The sequence below is a fragment of the Panicum virgatum genome, chromosome 7K, assembly GCF_016808335.1.
Source record: "Panicum virgatum strain AP13 chromosome 7K, P.virgatum_v5, whole genome shotgun sequence".
NCBI lineage: Eukaryota > Viridiplantae > Streptophyta > Magnoliopsida > Poales > Poaceae > Panicum > Panicum virgatum.
The window spans coordinates 284,687-306,910 of NC_053142.1; the positions used below are offsets into that span (position 1 = coordinate 284,687).

The 22,224-nt window shown below is 45.2% G+C and overlaps 1 protein-coding gene across 1 annotated transcript; it reads left to right on the forward strand.

Moving 5' to 3' along the window:
• The first annotated feature begins 17,310 nt into the window (after positions 1-17,310).
• On the forward strand, positions 17,311-17,775 carry LOC120642933 (zinc finger protein ZAT12-like). Its single transcript, XM_039919503.1, has one exon. It carries the CDS (start codon positions 17,311-17,313, stop codon positions 17,773-17,775), a length of 465 nt encoding a protein of 154 aa, XP_039775437.1.
• Positions 17,776-22,224: the final 4,449 nt, after the last annotated feature.

The window sequence follows — 22,224 nt, forward strand, 5'->3', positions numbered from 1 at the left end:
TCGGGCGTCGGTGTGGCAACACAGCGAGGAGTGAGGAGTGTGAGAACGAGCAGGGGTGACCAGGAGGATGGTTTGGTCTGGGTTTCATAGGGGAAGGAGGAGCAGCATGGCCGGGCGCCAGTGGTAGCCGGCGAGCATCGCGGCGGGTGTCACTGCCGCAATGAAGTCCGGCCATTAAGACCCTAAGTAAACGCGCGCGCGTTACGGGTGTTTTATGGTCATCAAGGGGAGGTGGTCGGGGAGGAAATGCGGGTGCGGATCGCGGGCGCAGGTGCTCGGCGGAGGGAAGGCGGGCGCGACCGGGAAAGGAAGGCGCTGCGGGAGGAGGAAGAAGCTGCGCTGACAGGTGGGGCCGCACATCATAGAGAGAAGGGGAGAGGGAAGCGCGGACAGGCCAGCGTGAGGAAATGGGCCGGAGCAGACCGGTCTTGGCTGGTTTGGGAAGAGAGGAGGGTCAGGGTGAGGTCTTTTGTTTTTTTAACTAAATTCAAAACCAAATCAAATCAACTCAAACAAATTCAAATAAAATTCATTTTAAAATTTTGAAAATAAAATCAGGTGTTACAGTTTTATTTGATTCTGGAGCATCATATTCATTTATTTCCGATCAATTTGTGGCAAAGCATAATCGACCTACGTGCCCTATGAAACAAAATCTTCTAGTTAGTTCCCCGGGTAAAGAGCTGAAAGCTAATCAGCTATGCTCGTGGGTAAATATGAATATCATGGGAATAGAATTTCTAACCAACCTTATAGTACTAAAGTCCAGTGGCATTGATGTTATCCTTGGTATGGACTGGCTAGCAGGATGTGACGGAGTTATTCGGTGTCGCAAACGGTCAGTGCTCTTGACCTGCCCTCAAGGAGAAAGAGTTGAGTTTGTGGCCGATGCCTTGCCCAAAGGAGTGGCAACAGTGAATCAAATGAAGGGAATGCCTTTGGAAGATATCAAGGTTGTTTGTGAATATCCCGACGTCTTCCCGGAGGATTTACCAGGTATGCCTCCTGACCGTGATATTGAGTTCTGTATTGATCTTTTACCCGGTACTGCACCTATTTCTAAAAGACCCTATAGAATGGATGTTAAGAATCTGAGTGAATTAAAGAAACAAATAGAAGAATTGTTAGCAAAAGGATTTATCCGTCCTAGCTCTTCACCTTGGGGAGCACCCGTTATTTTTGTTGATAAGAAAGATGGCACTAGAAGGATGTGTGTGGATTATAGAGCACTTAATGATATAACTATAAAAAATAAGTACCCGTTACCTATGATCGAAGATTTGTTTGATCAGATGAGAGGTGCAAAAGTTTTCTCCAAGATCGAACTGAGATCAAGCTATCATCAGTTGAAGATCCGACAGGAAGATATTCCCAAGATGGCTTTCACAACCAGATATGGCCTATATGAGTTTATCGTTATGTCCTTTGGGTTGACAAATGTACCGGCATAGTTCATGTATTTGATGAACAAGGTGTTCATGGAATATCTTGACAAGTGTTGTACGCCAAGTTGAGCAAGTGTGAGTTTTGGTTGAAAGAAGTTTCTTTCCTTGGGCATATTATCACCGACGGAGGAATCACAGTGGACCCAAGTAAAGTTCAGGACGTGTTGAATTGGAATCCGCTCGAGAATGTGTCTGAAATCAGAAGTTTCATCGGACTCGCAGGTTACTACCGAAGATTCATTGAAGGATTCTCGAAGATCGTGAAACCCCTCACTTCTTTGTTGGAAAAGGGAAAGAATTCAAATGGGATGCCGCATGTCGGACTTGTTTTGAGGAACTGGAAACCAGATTAACCACTACCCCAATATTGATATTGCCAGATATTCACAAAGGGTTTGATGTTTATTGTGATGCTTCCCGTCTCGGTCTTGGATGTGTGTTAATGCAAGAGGGAAAAGTAGTGGCTTATGCCTCAAGACAATTGAGAAAGCATGAATAGAATTGTCCTACACATGATTTGGAATTAGCTACCATCGTGCATGCTTTAAAAATTTGGAGGCACTATATGATGGGGAATAGATGTCAGATTTTCACTGATCACAAAAGTTTGAAGTATAGTTTCACTCAAAGAGATCTCAACCTAAGACAACACAGATGGTTAGAGTTAATCAAGGATTATGATCTAGACATTCAGTATCATCCCGGCAAAGCTAATGTCGTGGTAGATGCACTAAGTAGAAAGGGACAAGCAAATATGGCAATAACTAGATTAATGCCGCAAGAGTTGTGTTGGGAAATGGAACAACTTCACTTAGGGATCGTTTACCAAGCTGAAGTCGTGACCATGGAAACTGAACCTACCCTGGAGCAAGAGATTAGAAAACGGCAACTGACAGATGATAAGATCAAAGAAATTAAAGTATTAATTGGTTTGGGTAAAGCACCAGACTTCACAGAAGATGATCAAGAAACTGTTTGGTTCAGGAAAAGAATTTGTGTGCCTGATATTGACAATCTTCGCGAACTCATTCTGAAGGAAGCACATGATTCAGATTATTCTATTCACCCTAGCAGCACCAAGATGTATCAAGACTTGAAGGAAAAATAATGGTGGTATGGTTTGAAAAGGGATGTAGCAACTCACGTTGTTCTATGTGATGTGTGCTAGAGAGTAAAAGCAGAACATCAAAGACCGGCAGGTCTGCTTCAACCATTGAAAGTGCCTGAATGGAAATCGAAAGAAATTGGTATGGATTTTATCGTAGGGTTACCTCGCACTCGTGACGGATATGATTCCATATGTGTTATTGTAGACCGGTTGACTAAAGCCGCTCATTGCATACCAGTGATTCCAAGCTAGCAGAATTATACATGTCATGGATTGTATGTTTGCACGGTGTTCCAAAGAAGATAGTATTTGATTGAGGTACTAAATTCACATCACATTTGTGGCAGAAATTGCATGAAACCATGGGTACAAAACTCAATTTCAGTTCCGCATATCACCCACAGACAGATGGTCAGACCAAAAGAACCAATCAAGTTCTAGAAGATATATTAAGAGCTTGTGCTTTAAAGCACAAAGGCAGTTGGAATAAGAGTTTGCCATACGCAGAATTCTCTTATAATAACAGTTATTAAGCCAGTCTCAAGATGGCTCCATTTGAAGCATTATATGGGAGAAAGTGTAGAACACCACTGTACTGGAGTAAGACCGGAGAGAGTCAGGTTTTTGGTCGGAGATTCTTCAAGAGGCTGAAAACAAGTCCAGATAATTCGTGATAACCTTAGAACTGCACAGTCACGATAGAAGAGTTATGCTGATACTCGGAGAAGGGAATTGACGTTTCAAGTTGGAGATTACGTATATCTTAAGGTGTCACTGATTAGAGGTCTTCGCAGATTCAAGGTAAAGGGAAGTTATCACCTCAGTATATTGGTCCTTTTCAGATTCTAGAAAAAGAAGGGTGAAGTGGCATATCAATTGAAATTACCGGAACAATTGTCAGATGTCCATGACGTGTTTCACGTATCACAGTTGAAAAAGTGTTTGAGAGTGCCTGAAGAACAGTTACCTCTGAAAGAGCTTAATGTGCAAGATGACTTGACTTATTCAGAGTATCCCGTCAAAATCTTGGAAACATCACAGAGAGTCACTCGTAGCAAAGTGATAAAAATGTGCAAAGTACAATGGAGTCATCACACAGAGGATGAAGCTACTTGGGAAAGAGAAGATGAACTTATGGCAGATTTTCCTCAGTTGTTCTCCAATCTATCCGAATCTTGAGGACGAGATTCTTCTTAAGGGGGAGGATTTGTAACACCCAAGAATTCAAATTTTAAATTTGAATAAAATTTGGTTTGAATCAGTTTTAAAAAAAAGACTTCCCCCTCTCCCTTCCCCATCCGGCCTAGACCAGCCTGCCGGCCCATCCCGTGCTCCGGCCCACCCCCATCCTCTCTCCCTCTCTCCCTGACTACCACGCGGGGCCCGCATGTCGGCGCCTCCTTCTTCATCTCGACAGCGCCTTCCAACAGCTGCGCGCGCTCATGCTGCCGCCATGAGCACCCGCGTCCCCCGCTCGCCTTCCTTCCCGCGCCCCTCTTGATGGCTATAATGGGCCGCATCGCATGCGCCCTGCTTCTAGGCAGTAACGCCGCGACAATCATGGCCGCGATCGCCGCCCGCCAAGCTCGCCGGCCGTTACTTGCTCTCAGTCGTGCTCGCCCCTCCTTTCCCTATAGAAACCTCCACCCGAGCTCCCTCTCTACTCCCCCATCCTGCTCCCTCACTCCTCGCTCTCTGCTGCAACTCAACACCGCCGCTCGAGCTCAAGTTTCACCGCACGGAGCACCGCCGCCATCGAGCCTCCACTCCACCGTGCCTCAGTGCCGCCCGACCTCCACCGGAGCTTCGCACTGTGGTGAGAAAGAAGGCCCACCTTTTTCCTCCCCTCCCTTTGCCTCCACACGCTGGCGATTGCTCGCCAGAGTTCCTCCTCCATAGCGCGCCTTGGTCCGCCCTCTTCCGGCCACCACGGAGCCCTGCAGAGCCTTCCTTTGCGTTCCTCGCGCCGCACTCGACCTCCCCGGCCAAATCCCCTCTCAAACCGAGCCCCGGAGCACCATTTCGGTGAACTCCGGCAGTCCGCCGCCATCCCGCTCGCCGCTGGCGCTCGACGCCGCCACGCCGAGCTGCCTGAGCTGCCGCTCGCTCGAGCCGCCAACCCGCGCAAGCCACCGCTCGCCCGAGCCGCAGAGCCGAGACGAGCCGCCTTGCGCATCTAGGGCCATCGGATCTCGATCCAACGGATCGGATTCAATCGAGCCAAGTCAAACACGCCCCCATACAGGTTAACCCTTAGCTCTTTTGCAAATAAACCCCCTAGTTTTCCCAGAATCAACCCGCCATCCATGCCTATTCAAAAATAATTACAAAACGGCCCAAATTTTTATAGTTAGACCCCAGACCTTTTTATAAATAGAATCTGCCGTCCTGCTTAGCTGTTTTTGGGTGTTAACCCCTATAGTTTAGGATTATTTACATTCTAGTCCCTGGTTTCTTCGCAGCTAGTCCCTGGAAGTTCAAAAATCTCGCAAATAAGTCCCTTGAACCTTGTTTTAGCCATATCTTTCATGTTTTAACTCTGATTTTAGCGATTCTTTCACTCATGCGATCCTTGTACCATGCTCTACATCTTTTTCATCTATTCTAGTCCTGTTTTTTCTATTTTTGTTCTTTTTCTTATTTTGTGTATGTATTTGCTTGTGTGATCGTGTAGACGACGTGCTGCTCGAGGGAGAATAAGAGCAAGTTTTCGAAGAAAAATTTCAGCAGTTAGCCGAGGAAGGCAAGTGGACTTCTCCCCCTACATATTCTGATTTGTCCCATTAATAGTATGTTAATTCACTTTATTTTATCATTTTATGCATAAATTTGATGGGAATCCTATTAAGGACTTCACGTAGAACACTAGGTTTAATATCTTGATGGGTAGAAATGCTTAGTTGCTTAACCTTGGTTAGTTGTTACAATCTTTTGGAAAATATTAATTATGACTTTATTCATATCATGGTTATTTGTACAAGATCACTTTGTTTAAATGGAACATGGAGAACCACCCGAGTAAACCGTACCACCACATTGTCACATGGCTCTGACCTTAGCCAATTAATTAGACTCACAGTTAATTGGCAGTCTTACCGAAAGGGCAAGGAGGGGGTCGGTGTAGTGGTCATAGCACGGTCCTCTTGGGGTAGTGACCTTTGCTAATATACTAACCATTAGGGAGGTTTATGGACGACACTGCTACCGAAACTCTAGTGGGCTGTTTAGTTTTCCGCTTGGCTTTGTAAAGGCTTCGTAGTGAACCCCTCGCCACTCACCAAAGGGAGTGTTTAATGGCCTTGCAAACTTGGGCGACTTAGGGGAACACGGTTTGTGGTGAAAGTGTACAACATCTGCAGAGTGTAAAACTGTTATAACAGCCGTGCTCGCGGTCATGAGCGGCTTGGATCCTCACATGATAATTGAACTTTAAGAATAAATAACTTGTGGCTTACTTGGTTTGGATGTGCTGATGTATCTCTTATGCTTAAGTGGGTTGGTATAAACTTATACATAGATAATAGTCGCATGCTAATAAAATTTGACCAACTAAAAATGCTGACTGCAATAAATCCTAGCCTTTTCTTGAAGGCCTTGCATTTCTTTCCCCCACTTGCTGAGTACCAACCAGAAGAGATCAATGAAGTCGAGTTCTACAACGACTTTGAGGAGTTCTAGCCGCGTTCACCAGTCAAGTGCCTGTGGATGATGAAGTTTTCCCGTAGTTCACGTTTAGGCTATTCGGTGGGACGTTTAAGACTTTCATGTCTATTTTTATCCGGAGTGTAATAAAGTTATGTAATCGCTTTTATTTTACGTTTTGAACACTGTCTTGATATATTCACCGATGACGTCCTTCATATGCGTGTAAGCTTAATCCTGGTGCACATATGAGATGCATTCGGTTACTTTTTTTAACCGGGTGTGACATTTAAGTTGTAATCCAAAAAATAGCTGGATAGCTACGTACAAAGCACAAGTTGCATGCGTGTGGATCCCCCTTCCCTACGTACGTACGATTCAATCATCGAATACTATACGGACACGGCAAGCACCAAGCTAAGATAGAAACGCTTTGTAGCCGGCTTAGCTTGCATTTTGTACGTCGTCTGAAACGAATATGTCTTCAGGATATGTTCTCCTTCCATCTCATCCTCAATTTGCCTGTCAATTACTGCACCTAGCTAGAATCAAGCTACTATATATACAACTAGCAAGAAGGATGCATCACCTGACCTCAACCTCATCAGCTCTCGACGACTCCATCGTCATCGACAGACACTAGCTACTCCATCAATCACAGCCAGCACCTAGCTGCTAGCGTCATCCATCCATGGACATGGAGTGTCGTCAAGATGACCTCCGTTTCATAGAAGAAGACGAAGACGGCCACCGAGCGGCGGCGGCAAGCTTCCACCACTATGTCTTCCTCTCCCTATCCTGCAGCTCCTCCTCCTCCTCCTCGTCCTCCGCGGAAGCAGCAGGCAGCACGCCACCACGAACACGCCGTCGCCGGCGGCGGCGAGGGCAGGCCTTCGCTTGCACGACGTGCGGGCGGCAGTTCGCAACGTTCGAGGCGCTGGGCGGCCACCGGACCAGCCACCTCCGGCGACCCACGGCGAAGCCGAAGCGAGTGGTGGCGCACGCGTGTGGCAGGTGTGGGCTGGGCTTCGCGACGGGCCAGGCCCTTGGTGGCCACATGAGGAGGCACCGATGGGCTGCTGGTTCGGCTATGGGTCCTGGTGATTTGGACCTCACCCAGGTCATTGTGCTTGTCACGGCCCACGGGCCGACTGGGACGCGCGAGTTACTGTAGCGTACATCTACTGTAGCACCGCGCACAGCTCCGCTTTAGTCCCAGACTGGAAACGGAAAGGGAGTTGGACTAACTTAAATAGCCGGTCCCTGGGAGGCTAGTAACTCCGGTTCGATCCTTTTGCGCGAAGCGAGGACGAAAACGCAAGAGAGTTATTTAGCAGGTGTGGTCTACTCAACGTGTAGAGTAGATCTTAGCCGTTATCCTGGGCCGGGTCGTTACAGTGCTCAAGGAAAGGCCCAGTTCAACCTCCTCCTTGCAGAACCTCCTCCTTGCAGCTACTCGACCTGTTCGTGTAGATCAAGCAAAAAAAGAATAATCCTGTATATATTATATACCTACTAGTAGGTTTTCAGTCTAAAATAAAATGTTCACAGTTGTGACAAATAATGTGTGTATACTATATATAGCAGCCGTATGAATATATTTTTCATTATAATTTGAGCTTGATAGTAGGGTGGGTGTGGGTGTGTGTGTGTGTGTATATATATATATATATATATATATATATATATATATATCTGTGTGTGTGTGAGAGAGAGAGAGAGAGACATTTTACATAATTAGAAAATGGAAATACATAGTTCAAATCTGGCCTATGTGACCACACACAACCAAGTTTTAGCTATCAAACTCTCAAATATGTGGCAAAGTTTGAACATAAGCAAAAAAATCAGAAGCAAAGGGTATTGTATTACTTCTATCTGTTCTTGACATAAAGATAAAAAAATTACTTAAAACTACGCAGTCCTATGTGCCCATATATATTATATGCTCAACAACATTGTAGTTTTTCCACTTCTAAGCAACAATCCCTGGCTTAGATTCATAACTTGAAGTGGATAAAATGTTGAAGAATAATCAGGTTAATGTAAAAATTTGATAACATTGTTACCAGGATGAAGAAGGTGTTTAAATAACAAATCATGTACGAAAGACCGGCACAAGTACCTTGACTAGCGATCTAGTCCCCTCGCCCTCTTGAAATATGATCCCCTTGTCATCACCTGTTGCGTCATAGAGATCGAATGAGGAGGTTGATGGATAATGAGCGAGGTTTCTGAAGAGAGGAAAGAATCAATGAAATTACTATCGTCGTCAAAAGGTAGATGTGTTGTAGTACGAGGGCTTGCACTAGTACTTATTGTCATGAACAAGATGAGTACGGTCAAGGAAACTTCTACATTGGATTAGATTTATTGCATAGATAAATTAAATGAAGCCTCACCGTTATCGTTGTTGGTGACTATAGATTGAGTTTGGGGTTGAAGAGCAATCCCATCTTCTTCATTCATGCAAGGAATGCTCTTAGTTGAAGCGGTCGACTTTTCTTGCAATTCTTGCTTCAAATTAAATTCATATTTTTAATAGGATAATAGTTTGCATTTCACTAGGTAGAGGGAATATATATATATATATATATATATATATATATATATATAAGAAACTGAAATTTGAGCTTGCATCTATTGTAATGTTGAATATATTGACATTGTTACTTGGGTTTTGATCATGTGATCAGATATTAGTCAATAATGATACCATTGTCTACATAGCCCAGTGTGTATTCATATGCTTGTAATTATTGATACTTTAGATAATTAATGTCATGCTTTTAATTAATTGCCAGTTGATTTGATATTAAGTCTAGCTATAATTATCAACCTACTAGAGGAGGCATCATCAACAAATGGCCACAAATGATGAATTAATTAATGCTACGCCAAGGCTGATTCTCTATGTCTCAAGTCAAGTCTTCGATCGGAGAGGTACTTGTTGGACTATAAAAAAGAAGGAAACTAGCTAGCAGACTGGTTAGCTACTTTTGTTGCTTCGAGGACGACTAGACTCTTGGATGCAGTGCCGAGTTCTGAGCAACTTCTACGATGATCGGCAGGATATTATATGTTCACTAAGAACACGTAGGTAGGTATTGATCGTTCCACTACGTATTACGCGCGACATGCTCAGAGTGGACATCATATCGATCGATGGAGCATGCATGCACACGGGTGCCTGCAGGAGCTGTCGCCGTCGTCAGGGGCCGACAACATGACATGCATACATGCATCCTCCTTGCCAACGATGAGAGAGCAGCACAGACCAGCACCAGCTCCGTGAACCGTGATGGAGACTGCCACTGCCGCCCACGACAGAATATGTGTCTATCGGCATCCATCTTTCTGCTGGCGCATGATCAAGCTCGTATGTGTGTGCTAATAATGGAGTTGAAGCCAGCCGATTAGTGAGCTCTCCTGTTTTCAAAGTAAAATCATGGACTTTGTATGACTTCTACAAGCACTAAGAGAGAAGGCTCATGGATGGAACCATGTCAATACTAGAAAACAAATCTTTGTTGAGAAATTAGACAAGATCCTGAATTTATTCCAAATATAAAACACTATCGGCAACTATACAAGAGTCGATATAAGAGCCGATATCGATTACGTACCTATCGGCAGCTAGAGCCGATTTCGATTGCGAAGTGTCAACGTAGTGTTAACGCTGACGTAGATCAGATCAGTGTTGACGTAGACGATGGAGCCATGGTGCATAAGTTGATGAAGGAACCGCCGGCAGTGACTCCCCGCAGCAGCTGAAGAACATGGACGACCCGTGGCGAAGAGATTGAGCAGTGGCGCAGAGCGCTTCCTAAAAACCTTATTCGCCCACTCCCGGTGCAGGATCTTGAAGGCGAAGGGTTCCGGAGACCTGATCTCCCGATAGCCGGTGCACACCGGTGCTCAGGATGGAGATGACTATGAAAGCGGCGCAATATCAAGGTGGCAAAACCCTAACTCGAATTGATCTGTTTTTGGTAGAGGCCAGCAGGCTGTTTATATAGTGGTCTGGGGTCTCCTCGATCTCGTGTCGCGAACACGATCTAAACTGATAAGGACTCCAAACCGATAGGGACTCTATAACCCTAGCTTGTCGGCCAAGACACCGAAAAATAGAACAGCAAAAGGAAACTGCAACTTCAATCGGCAGATTTGCCGATATGCCCATGAATGTTCCCGATCAGCAAAATTTTGATCGGCAAAATTTTGCCGATACAAGGCAAGGAACCGGATCCGAATTTCGACGGACCATTCACGCGGGTGCCGCGCGCCCTTTGCCCCAATCCCCAGCATGGCCCGGTGAGGCGAGGCGAGCGAGCGCGCACATGTGGACTCCTTTTTCTTCCCCTCTCATCCATGACTTAGTGAGTGAGATGCCTCTCCACTTTTAAGTAGATGAAACTCCCCTTTCACTAGCAAGATGGGACTAAAAGTTTCCACTATCCCCTTTGCTCACAAATGGGCCTTTGAGGTCTCATGAAATGGGCTTGACCCATATATTCCAACAATCCCCCACCAGATCTCAAATGCCCAATTAGAGTTTTGCCAATACTTGATACTGTTTAATATATCAACATTTCATTGGAGACGGTTAAGTTGAGTTTCCACCTAGAACTCCAAGCTACGTCTATCTACATCTTGAACAATGGACCCTTGAATTGCAAGTTTTGTGCGAACAGGTTTCACCCAAAGCCCTAACTGATACCTGGCTGCCAGTAGCCCTCTCCGTCGGTGGAGCATATGCATCATACTCCATGGTCATCACCCAAGTCTCATAGACTACGACATTGGACAGTCGGCTCATATAGGTGTGTTCTTTCAAGAATGCTCTGTGGGACAACATCTTCGCTAGTTAAATCCAATAGAAACCCATTAAGGCACAATGCCAGCCTACCTCACAGATATCTGAGAGTACTGCATCTTCACTTAGAGAGGGTTTCAAGAATTACTCTCCTCAGTTCGCCCATAGCTTGTTTTTACCCAAGATCTAATTCACGAGATCTCCGATCACATAGACTGAGTTACCACTATGTCAACTTATACGGGTTTCATACCCATCTCCCTCGATGCAATTTCTATCACATTTCGTGATAGTCCCTTGGTGAATGGATCTGCTAGATTTTTGTCTGTTTGAATATAACACATACTAATCACTCCGGTGTTTCTCATTTTTCTGACAGACTTCAGCCGCCTTTTAATATGTCTCGATGACTTCGCATTATCCTTAGCGCTAGTGACCTTCACAATTACAGTTTGATTGTCACAATTCATAAGGATAGCCGGTATTGGTTTCTCAACCACCGGTAAATCGAGCAACAGCTCACGTAGCCAATCTGCATCTAAAGTGGCTGTGTCTAGAGCAGTGAGCTCTGCCTCCATGGTTAACCTCATCAATATGGTCTATTTACATGACCTCCATGACACCGCACCACCACCAAAGGTAAACACATGCCCACTGGTAGCATAGAGCTCATCTAGATCAGATATCCAGTTCGCATCACTATATCCCTCAAGCACTGCGGGATGCCTTGAATAGTGAATCCCATAACTCATTGTACCCTTTAAATAGCACATAACCCTTTCAAGTGCATGCCAATGATCTGAACCTGGGTATGATATAAACCTGCTCAATTTGCTTATAGCAAATGATATATCAGGTCTCATTGCACTAGATAGATACATGAGCGAACCGATAATCTGAGAATATCTTAATTGGTCTATACCAATTCTCTTATTCTTTCTCAATGTCACACTGGGATCGTAATTCATATCACTATATCCCTCAAGCACTACGGAATGCCCTGAATAGTGAATCCCATAACTCATTGTACCCTTTAAATAGCACATAACCCTTTCAAGTGCATTCCAATGATCTGAACCCGGGTTTGACATGAACCTGTTCAATTTGCTTATAGCAAATGATATATCAGGTCTCGTTGCACTAGATAGATACATGAGCGAACCGATAATCTGAGAATATCTTAATTGGTCTATACCAATTCTCTTATTCTTTCTCAATGTCACACTGGGATCGTAAGGTGTGGGTGAAGACTCACAATTTGTATAGCCAAAACGATTTAAGACCTTCTACACATAGTGAGAAGGTGAGAGAGTAATCCCACTTTCATCCTTCGTAAGCTTGATGTTGAGAATTACATCAACTTATCCCAGATCTTTCGTATCAAATTTCTCTGATAAGAAAAACTTGACCTCATTGATCACATCAATGCTTGACCTCATTGATCACATCAATGCGCGCGCGTGTGGACTCCTTTATCTTCCCCTCTCATCCATGACTTAGTGAGTGAGATGCCTCTCCACTTTTAAGTAGATGAAACTCCCCTTTCATTAGCAAGGTGGGACTAAAAGTTTCCACCATCCCCTTTGCTCACAAATAGGCCTTTGAGGTCCCATGGAATGGGCTTGATCCATATATTCCAACAATCTTTTTGTAACACCCTATTTTAACCGCCTTTTCAAAATTTACAAAATAAAATTTTGAATTTTCAAAGTTCAAATAAAATTTTGCTCAAACCTCAGTGGTTTTAAATCTTTCTTTAAAATAAAACCTTTCAAAAAGGTTTCCAAAAGGTTTTGAGTACCCCTCTAGGTTGTAGCGATCTGTATAAATTTTGTTGTTCAAGTTTGCGCCCCAAACATTTCAAATTCCATTCAAATTTGAATCCAAACTCCTTTTGAAAATTGTTCAAACCTTTAAACCCTGAATCGGGCCGCCCTTACCTTTTTCTCCCGCACATCCCAGCGCAGCCTGCGCTCCTCCCCGGCCCGACCCGCCTCCCCCTCTTCCCCCCTGGGCCGCCTGCCGGCCCAGCCCCGCGCGTGCGCGCCTCCGGTGGCCCGCGCTCGCACAAAGCCGCCACCACCGCTTCCCGGACGCGCCCTACCCTCCTCCTTCTTCCTCCAGCCGGCCCCTACCCGCACCCGCGCCATGTGGCCGGTGAAGCCCGAGCTCGCCCCGCCCGCCTCGCTCAGCCCCCACTTCGCACCCCCGGCCCCTACCCAGCTCGAACCTTGCGCCCTCTCCTTCTCTGCCTTGCGCCCGACCCCTACCGCCACAGCCATTGTCGGTCTAGGAAGCTTCCCGAGCTTCCTCGCCCGAACCGACTCCCCTCGGTGTATAAATGGAACCCCGGCATCGCAGAGCCTCTTTTCGCGACATCCAAGCCGCTCCAGCTCCCTCAACCGAGCCCAATCGCGAGCACCACCATCTCCCCCACCTCCGGCCACCGCAGCTCCGCCGCACAATTGGATGCCGCAGACCCCCGCATTGCCCAAATTAGCGCATCGGTGAGCTTCACCTCGACTCCCTCTTACCTCTAGGCTAGGTCCAGTGCTTTCTAGGATGCTCCCGGGGTCGGAACACCAGCTCTGGCGTGTCGCCGCCGCGCCCAGCTGGTGCTCCACCATGGCGGAGGTCACTGGTGCACCACAGCCCCGCGCGTATGGCCTGCTTGGCTTTGCCATGCCTCGCGCGTGCTAACACACCCGGTCACACTTGGAATCGCGCTCGCACGTGACTCCGGCGAGCCCGACCGCTGCAAAGCTACCCCCACCGCTGCGCACATCACACCACTATGACACAGCCCGCGCGGATCCCCTACCTGGGTTCGCCTTTGCTCGCGCTTGCTCCCCGACCGTTTGGCACCCACGAACCAACACCGACGCGCCCCGAACGGCCTACGCCGCCGAGCCCCGCCGCGTCGAGCCACCGCTGCCCTCGCCCGCACTGCCCAGAGCCTCGCCATGCCCCACCCTTAGCCCAGGAGGGTTACACATGTCGCGCTGAACCTCCCAGACCCAAGCCCAAGCCGATTTGACCCCCGGAGCATCGAGATTGGTGAACTCCGGCGAGCCCCCGCCGAGCGCCGCCGCGGGGAAGAGCCCCGGCGACCGAGCGCCGCCGCCCTCGCGCCCGGAAATGATCCCAGCCGTCCAATCCAGAACGGACGCACACGATTAGAAGATACCGGTTCGCCTGGGAAATTTTGCTAAAGAGCCCCTGAACTTTTAGAAATCAACCCGCAGTCCAACGCAGTTCAAAAATATTAATAAAAAAGCCTTTGATTTTACGGTTTAAACCCTGTAGTTTTAAAATTTAGAACCCGCCGTCCCTAGGGCGAGTTTTCACAAGTAGACCCCCCGGAAGTTTAGTTTTCTCACATTTTAGTCCATGGTTTTTGCAAAAAGGCCCCTGGACCGAGGATATTCTATGGAATATTCTCTGGTTTCACTTTTTCTAGGATTTAAAACTTCCACAAGCTATAACTTTCTCGTTTTTCATCCAAATTTGACGATTCTTGTTCCTAAAATTTTCTAAAATTGAGATCTACGCAACCATTCCAAATTTGCTCAAAACAAAGTTTATTTCCAAATGTTGCTCGTTTGTTTGTTGCATTTAAGCGCGATCGTTCGAGCCGTTAGTGATGTTTCAATGTTCGTGTGTAGGTTCGAACGACGCTGCATTCGACAACGACCCCAAACACCTGGATTACGAGGAAGAACCCGTTGAAGAATTTGAAGGCAAGTCCTATCGCCCCTCCTTGATCATATTGAACCCAGAAATTTTGCAAACATAAAATATGACCAACATTTAAGCCGGACTTTCATTTTATGCATGATGTGGTAATTTAAATGTTTTCTCGAGGATAGTGCTTACCCAAATTTGTTAATTAAACCCATCCTTGTGCTTTGAGCACCCTGATCCCTTGATAACCCTAGGTTAAATTTATTATTTCAAATGCTTAAGCTAGGTGCTTCGCTAATGAAAAACTTTCAAAACAATATTTTCTCGCGTGAGTTCATGAATGGTTTAAAAACTGTTTTGAGCTGGGAAAGACATGACTATGTACCTACTTTGTACATATGCTACGGAGAGTCTGCCCTAGCATATAAGGATTGTCGTTGTGGTTTTCACCTAGTATTTCTTTCGTGCAACCACATGTCCGACCTAGGACGGATTTGGTCACGAACCCATAGGCTTAGAGCCGCAATTCACCTGGAGCAGAGTGCAACAGACACTAGGAGCGGACCCAGGACCTGTGTGGCGTACCGGAGTCCCGGGACCTGTGTGGCGTACCGTGTTGTGAATGAAATTAAATATCCTCCTATAGCTGTGTGCTATATTGGGCCCCAGGTTGTTCCGTGGTGGTTGTGGGCTATATGTTCTATGCGTGTGCGAGATCAAGTTGTGCTTGACGTAACTCAAGTACATCATGTGGGTAAAGTGTACAAACTCTGCAGAGATAAAATCTATCCGGATAGCCGTGCCTGCAGTCTCAGGCATGCTATAGTGGAGTCACAGTGATTAGGATTTCAAGAGTTTCTGTGCATGTATGTTAATTGGGAAAGATGCCCGAACTCGGTTATCGAGATGTGGGGCAAAGCTATGTGGGAATGCCAAAGTGTGGTAGTGTGCTTTTAAGTACGGGAACTGGCCAAACCCTTATAATGGAATATACTCTTTTCGTACCTTTTTCTTTCCAAAAAGAAATTTAGCAAAATCACACTCATGCATCAAAAGCTGCATTTCCGCAAAATAAACCCAGGGCCCTCCCTTGCCTTACCCTATGCATTTAAATAAACCTTTGTTTAAAAGATAGGGCTTGCTGAGTACATTACATACTCAACCCAACCGATATCATGTTTTTCAGCAGAAGAAGCAGAAGGCGACTTCGACGTAGATGAAGATGTGTAGTTAGGGTTTCGCCTGCACCCAAACTTTTGCCTTTGGTTTCGGGTGACCGCTTAGTTCTTCTGCCATGTAATAAGTGTAATAAGTTACGGCCTGCGAGCCGTTATGTAAGAACCATATAAAGGTTTGTGTAAGACTCTGTTATATGTAATGTATGCGATGTCAGGCTTTTGTACCATTTCTGTTTATCTATGCGTATCAGCTACTAATCCAGGGACTGATACGGTAAGCAAAGTGGATCTCGGAAATGGGGTCCGACACTTTACAAGCTCTTTGGTCAAAATAAATTCATATAGGCAGCAAAGTAAATTAAACCACATATGTATCTCACTTTAACAAGACGATTGAATTCCTGCCAGAGAGAAACTGGGTAAGCTCACTGATTACCTTTTTTTTGTTGACTTGACACTAGCCAGTCTTACAATCAATACATATAACAGTACGTCCACACATGATCGAGTCTTGGGTCTTGGCCACTACATACTGCTATAGTGTAGTAGTATACTGTGCTTTCGTAGCTATTCTTTATCCAGCTGTTCCATCACCAATGCAACCACGAAAACGAAAACGCGGGGAAAGTTCCATGGTCAAACACTCTGTATCTTATTACCACCAGTTCTAAAGTTAAACTGCGCGCTGTCGTAGTGCGCGTATGCAACTTCTTCTTTTTTCCCTGACTACTATCAAATTTTCTTTGCATTATATTTTTTCATTTCTATAAGACTAAACGTGTGGAAAGATCAACTATGGGCATGCGGGATATGAATGGAATTTTGGAAAAAATTGAACAGGATGTAGAAAATTCCAACCCACGGCCGTTGGCTGGACATGGACAGGAAGAGCCCGTTCAACTTTTTATAAGATCATCCATCTTTTAATGAGAATAAATTTCTGAACCTTACTACCGACCAGCGCATGAACACAGATGGACGACGACCAATATGCATGATGCATGCTGCTCCCAACCCAGGCCATGCGTAGTAACGTACAGGACTGATCGATGCCACTGAGAATCACACCTACACGATAGCATTACCTGCCTAAACACTAGTAATGTGACACGGTGTAAGCAACGTATACTTTCCTGGAAACACACATAAACTCATCTCACTCCCACGTGGCCGCAATCCATTGGCTGTGCAGGCCTGCCGCGACCCCGAGCGGTGGTCAACCAAGATAGGCACACACACCCATTGGCCATTGCGTGCACGATCACCACTATAAATACCACCACTGCCTCTACATTACAACATTCGATAGCTCGCTTACCTGTCGAAAGTCCATCAACCGTCGTGGGTTACATACTACGCACGCACGTGTTAATATTGATCAAAGCTTAACGGCTGAGTATTGGTAATAACCACGGCGAGCACGTACATACGTGAACCATGGACGACGACGTCGAGTCCGATGCAAGGCCGGCGAGCACAAACGGCCTCTTCCTGCTGCTCTCGCTGTTCCTCTTGCCGACGAGCAAGGCGGTGATCGCCAAGGGCGGCGGTTTGCACCACCACCACCACCACCGGCGCCGGGCGGGGGTGGTCGACGGCGGCGCGTTCCGGTGCCGGACCGGCTGGGCGTGCGCCGATGGTCTCGACCTCCTGCTCGGCGTGCGCCCCGGCAAGGGCGCCGCCGCCAGCGACGTGCACCGGTGCCACGCCTGCGGCATCGTGTTCCCAACGGGGCAGGCGCTCGGCGGCCACATGCGCAGGCACAGGGCAGCGTTCGACGCCGCTGCACGGGAGGGCACCACGAAGCCGGTGCCGGTGGTCGTGTCCGCTGAGTCGTCGTCGGAGGAAGTTGATGATGACGCCGGCCACTTGTCTAGTAGCAACTTGATCCACTTCATATGATCGAGACATCCCTCGGCTGTCAACAAGTTTGGTTTGGAGTGGTTACGTTGATATACACACACACCGCGCGTCCTCATGTTCATTACATAATGCAAAGGCACGTCATTACGATTTCATTTGATATTTGTAAAAAAGGTTATTATTACAAGGAATAACAAGTATTTGGTTTGGATTATTATTATACGGGAAGGTGCCACCGTAATACCAGTATTATGTCGCTAGGCGCTAGTGGCCAATATATACTACTGGTCGTTTATTTTTCTCACATAAATTCGTCGGCCAGCCCATGACAATAAAGCTAAATTCGACAGTTTTTCCTAATTTCAATGGTATTTGACCCATGAATTTTTGCATTGTTGCTGTAAGGTCCAATGTCTGCTTCCATTATTCAAGTGGCGAGTCACGATATTGACTAGAGATGGAAACAAAACACAAATCTTGAAAATGAAGATCCGTTTGTATGCTAGAGTCGTCATGTGGAGACTAGGTTATATTGAGGACCTTTTGTGATTACACGGCGCACGCACACGGTCCTATATGGATTCTCCTAAGTCATGTGTATCCACTCCCTCTATTCCAGTAAACCATGGGGCAAAAATGTAGCGATATTTCTAACCCCACATAAATATAGTACAAATGTCTGCAGCGGAGGCCTAATTAATCTTATTTTGGTATGTCAGAATGCATCAAAAAAGAACACTTGCAATAGAGAATTATTGCGATATGAAGAATTGCCTATGGATGCCAATCTACCACTTCCATCACTTACCTTGCTACTTAATACTAGTTCTGACAATGTTTGGCCCAGCTCCATAGTGTGATTGTGGGAAATAACACAACAGTTAACTCTTAATTACTCTAATTGCGTAGGATTGTTTATCTGAAATGGTGAATTAAGTTGCTACGATCTAGAAAAATAGCTTTTATAGTTCACTTACCTCACTAGCCATATAATCACTTCATGCTAAGAATCAATTACAAGGGATGGAGCTTCCTAAACAGATAATTAGGACGCAACGACAAGTAACCAACGCTAAGCTATGTGGCATGCCCGTGCATTCGCAGCGGATAAAGCTCAGAAGGTGTTCGGACTCGGCTCAGGAGAGACAATCTCCCAGCTCCGTGTGTATTGGTCGTGATTAGCCTTCTTGTCGGCTTTTTCTGACAACACATCTTCTAGCATGCCCAGTGGTACAGACAACAGCAACAAAAGTTTGTTAGCAACCTTTTGACAACACCAAGTCACCGCTGCCTCCCTGAGAACCTCCTCTAGTTTCTCTAGTGATAGAGGAGCCTAGAAATCTACAACCCTTATATGAGTGCTCCCCCTTCCTCTCTGGTTCCGGTGGCATATGGCCAAGGCAACCATACACACTCTCTGAAACACTTGAAATTTCACGGTATCTTAATCTTAGTGCAACCCAATAATCTTGAAATGTTTGCCGGAGCAGCACTTGTAGAGACTAAGATACAAGTCAACTGTTGAGCTGCAGAGACATTCAACATTGTCGAGTTAGAGCAGAGTGTCAAAAATATTTTCGTGTGGGCACATGACTGTCTGTCTGAGTGCAAATTATTATGAATTCATTATTTTATGCCGATGTTTCTAGTGTACGTGCAACTCTAAAGACTAACTGTTTCCTTCTCTTCGAAGAGAAGGGCACATATTGCGTTATACTTACATATATATTATCTCTAGTTTTTTTATATGACGTGGAATAGTACAAATTTACACTGTTTGGCGTCATATAAAAAAAATCGAAGGGAGTATATAATAATGAAGAGAAGCAGATACACATGATGACTTTGAAAACACCCATGTCTTTTTCAGAATATACATGTATATACATATACTGGAGTAGTCAGTACGTAGTGTGCTAGTACGTAGTTGTTGCTCTAACAAGCGACACAGCTAGCTTATTGATTGGTAGGGACTAGCTTGGGAGCAAGGCAGGGCGAGTTTCCATGAAACTTCGGAGACAACCGATCGATCGAGGTGTGTCACTGAATATATAGGAGTATACTTGGCTACCAAGTTCTGAGCAACTTCCATCCAGTGTGGTACACTACTTGATGGACGTGATTCTATTACTCCACGGTTGAGGAGAAGAAACAAGATAAGGATATGTGCCCGCGCATCAGCACAAAATTGTGTTTGCTTTATTTAATTTGTCGAGCACGCACGACGGTTCGTTCTAATTACTTTTATTGGCATCAAATTAATATATCTACATGTTGGCTTATCTTCGTCGATCGCATCAAGAAGAAAAATATGTATTCTTTTAGCTTAGCTTCGCTTAGCTTAGCTTCTGTATGTGTAAGTCTTGTAGTGGACATTATTATGTTACCAAGTAAATAATTTGCCGATGAGAGTATTTTTTTTCACTCTAGTGAATGCTAAAGTTTAACAATATATATTCATTAATTAATGATCAGTGATCTTCGCATATCCTAGCACTACCGGATTTGCTGTGTCACGGCGAATCCGGTAGTGGTGGCCGGAGAGGTCGGTCCAGTACTTGCCGTGGCCGAAGACACTGAAGAAGGAGATGATGACGGTGGTGTAGCAGCCCCTGTCGCAGGTCTTCCTCAGGCTGCCCTCGGCCTTGTTCCGGCCCCAGAAGATGACCACCTTGCCGGTCGGCTTCGCGGTTGCTGCTTGTTGTCCGGCGAGGACGACGTACGACGACTAGGAAGAGGAGTAGCACACTACTAGAAAACGGGCCATGGGAACCGGTTGGAAATGGCCTTAGGACACCGGGTATTTAATCCGGTGCCTTAGGCATCCATTGGTACCGGTTGAAAAGTCCAACCGGTACCAAAGAGGATGCCACGCTGACGCAAGGTGGCAGCCCCTTTGGTACCGGTTGGTATTTCCAACCGGTACCAATGACTTTTTCCTTTTTTTTCCAAATCCAGTTTTGTTTGTTATATTTATTACTGTTTATTCTTTTATAATTTCTAAACGCACTCAAGCTCTACAGTACTATACATTGGTTGGCAGTTCGTGTTCGTTTTCAGAGAATATTTGAAACTAACTAAAAGTGAAATGCGAGCATATAATTAAGCTAATTAGATGAACTAATATATTTACAAATTTACAAACATCAAGACATAATGTTTAAAAATATTTACAAATGTAAAAGTCATGTTTGTAGTCCAACTACTGGTCCCCTCAGGAGGTAGATGGAAGTCCTCTATGGATGTGACCGTAGTGGTAGAACTCGCCTCTAGGATCCAAGATCTCGTTCAAAATGAATCCGGCGAGCTGCTCGCACACGGCGTTGATCCGATCAGAAGAGTAACATTCATCCCCCATTTGAGACATCTATCATTTAGAAAAAAAAAGGATTAACATCATGTGCGTTAGTACAATTATGAAAATATACTAGTGAACGGTTTGGACGTACTCACATGTCTTCATCAGTAACCTTCCCGTATAGAGTCATGATGTGCAAGTAGTCGCATACGTAGTACCCGCACCAATCAGTTCCTTGTTGTTGTCTCGCACACTTAATGAGAAACAAATAAATTACTCAATTTAGAATAATTTGGGATTATATACTTAACTAGACAAATCTTTATGAATCAACATACCGGATAATCCATGTTAACGTTCAGTTCGGGCCTCCATTGACCACGTCCTTTGTTATTATTCACAAATTTTTTCCAAACCCTGCGCTCAAAGTTAAGTTTGATATTCAGAAATTGTTATAAACAGAAAAAAGATTTGATTGTGCAAACTGAACTTACCTGTTCAAGGGGTCTATGATATGTTGGATTGTGGACTTTGGATTTCTCATTGAGTCAAAGACTATAAGATTGCCGGTCTCTACGGAAAGTATGAGTAAAATCCAATGATAACTGCGGATATAGATAGGATATATACATACATACATTAGACGACTTAGTATTTATTTAGTAATATAACAGAGGATTGAGTCGACCAAGGCTTACCCAAAGTTGTATGGTATGAATATATAGGATTTATAATTTTGCCTAGTCAACAAATCGTACATGTTTTGGCACGTTTCCTTGTAATTTTTGTTGAGCACTTTCTGGTTGACTAGCAAAGGAGACATGAAGCCGATCTGATGGTGCCATCCTTGTTTTTGGCTTCTTTGGGTCTCCTATCTAAACGATACAATAGAAATTTTATAATGCACACATATAATTATGTTCTTATTAACAAAAAGTATTAATGTAGAGGTAAGTGATACTTACAAAACCCAAATGGTGATGATAGAGGCGCCGAGGGCTTGTCGATGGTAAATGTGATATAAATTTTTGAAGTACACCCAGAAGTCCTCCTCCCCACGGAAGAAATCATGGTCACGATACTTGACTCCAAATATTTTCCCATGATCCTTCGACATTCGCAGGTACCATCTATGCAAATTGAACATCTGCGTGCCTAGACTTTTCTCCTCTTCCTCAGTGACCAAAGGT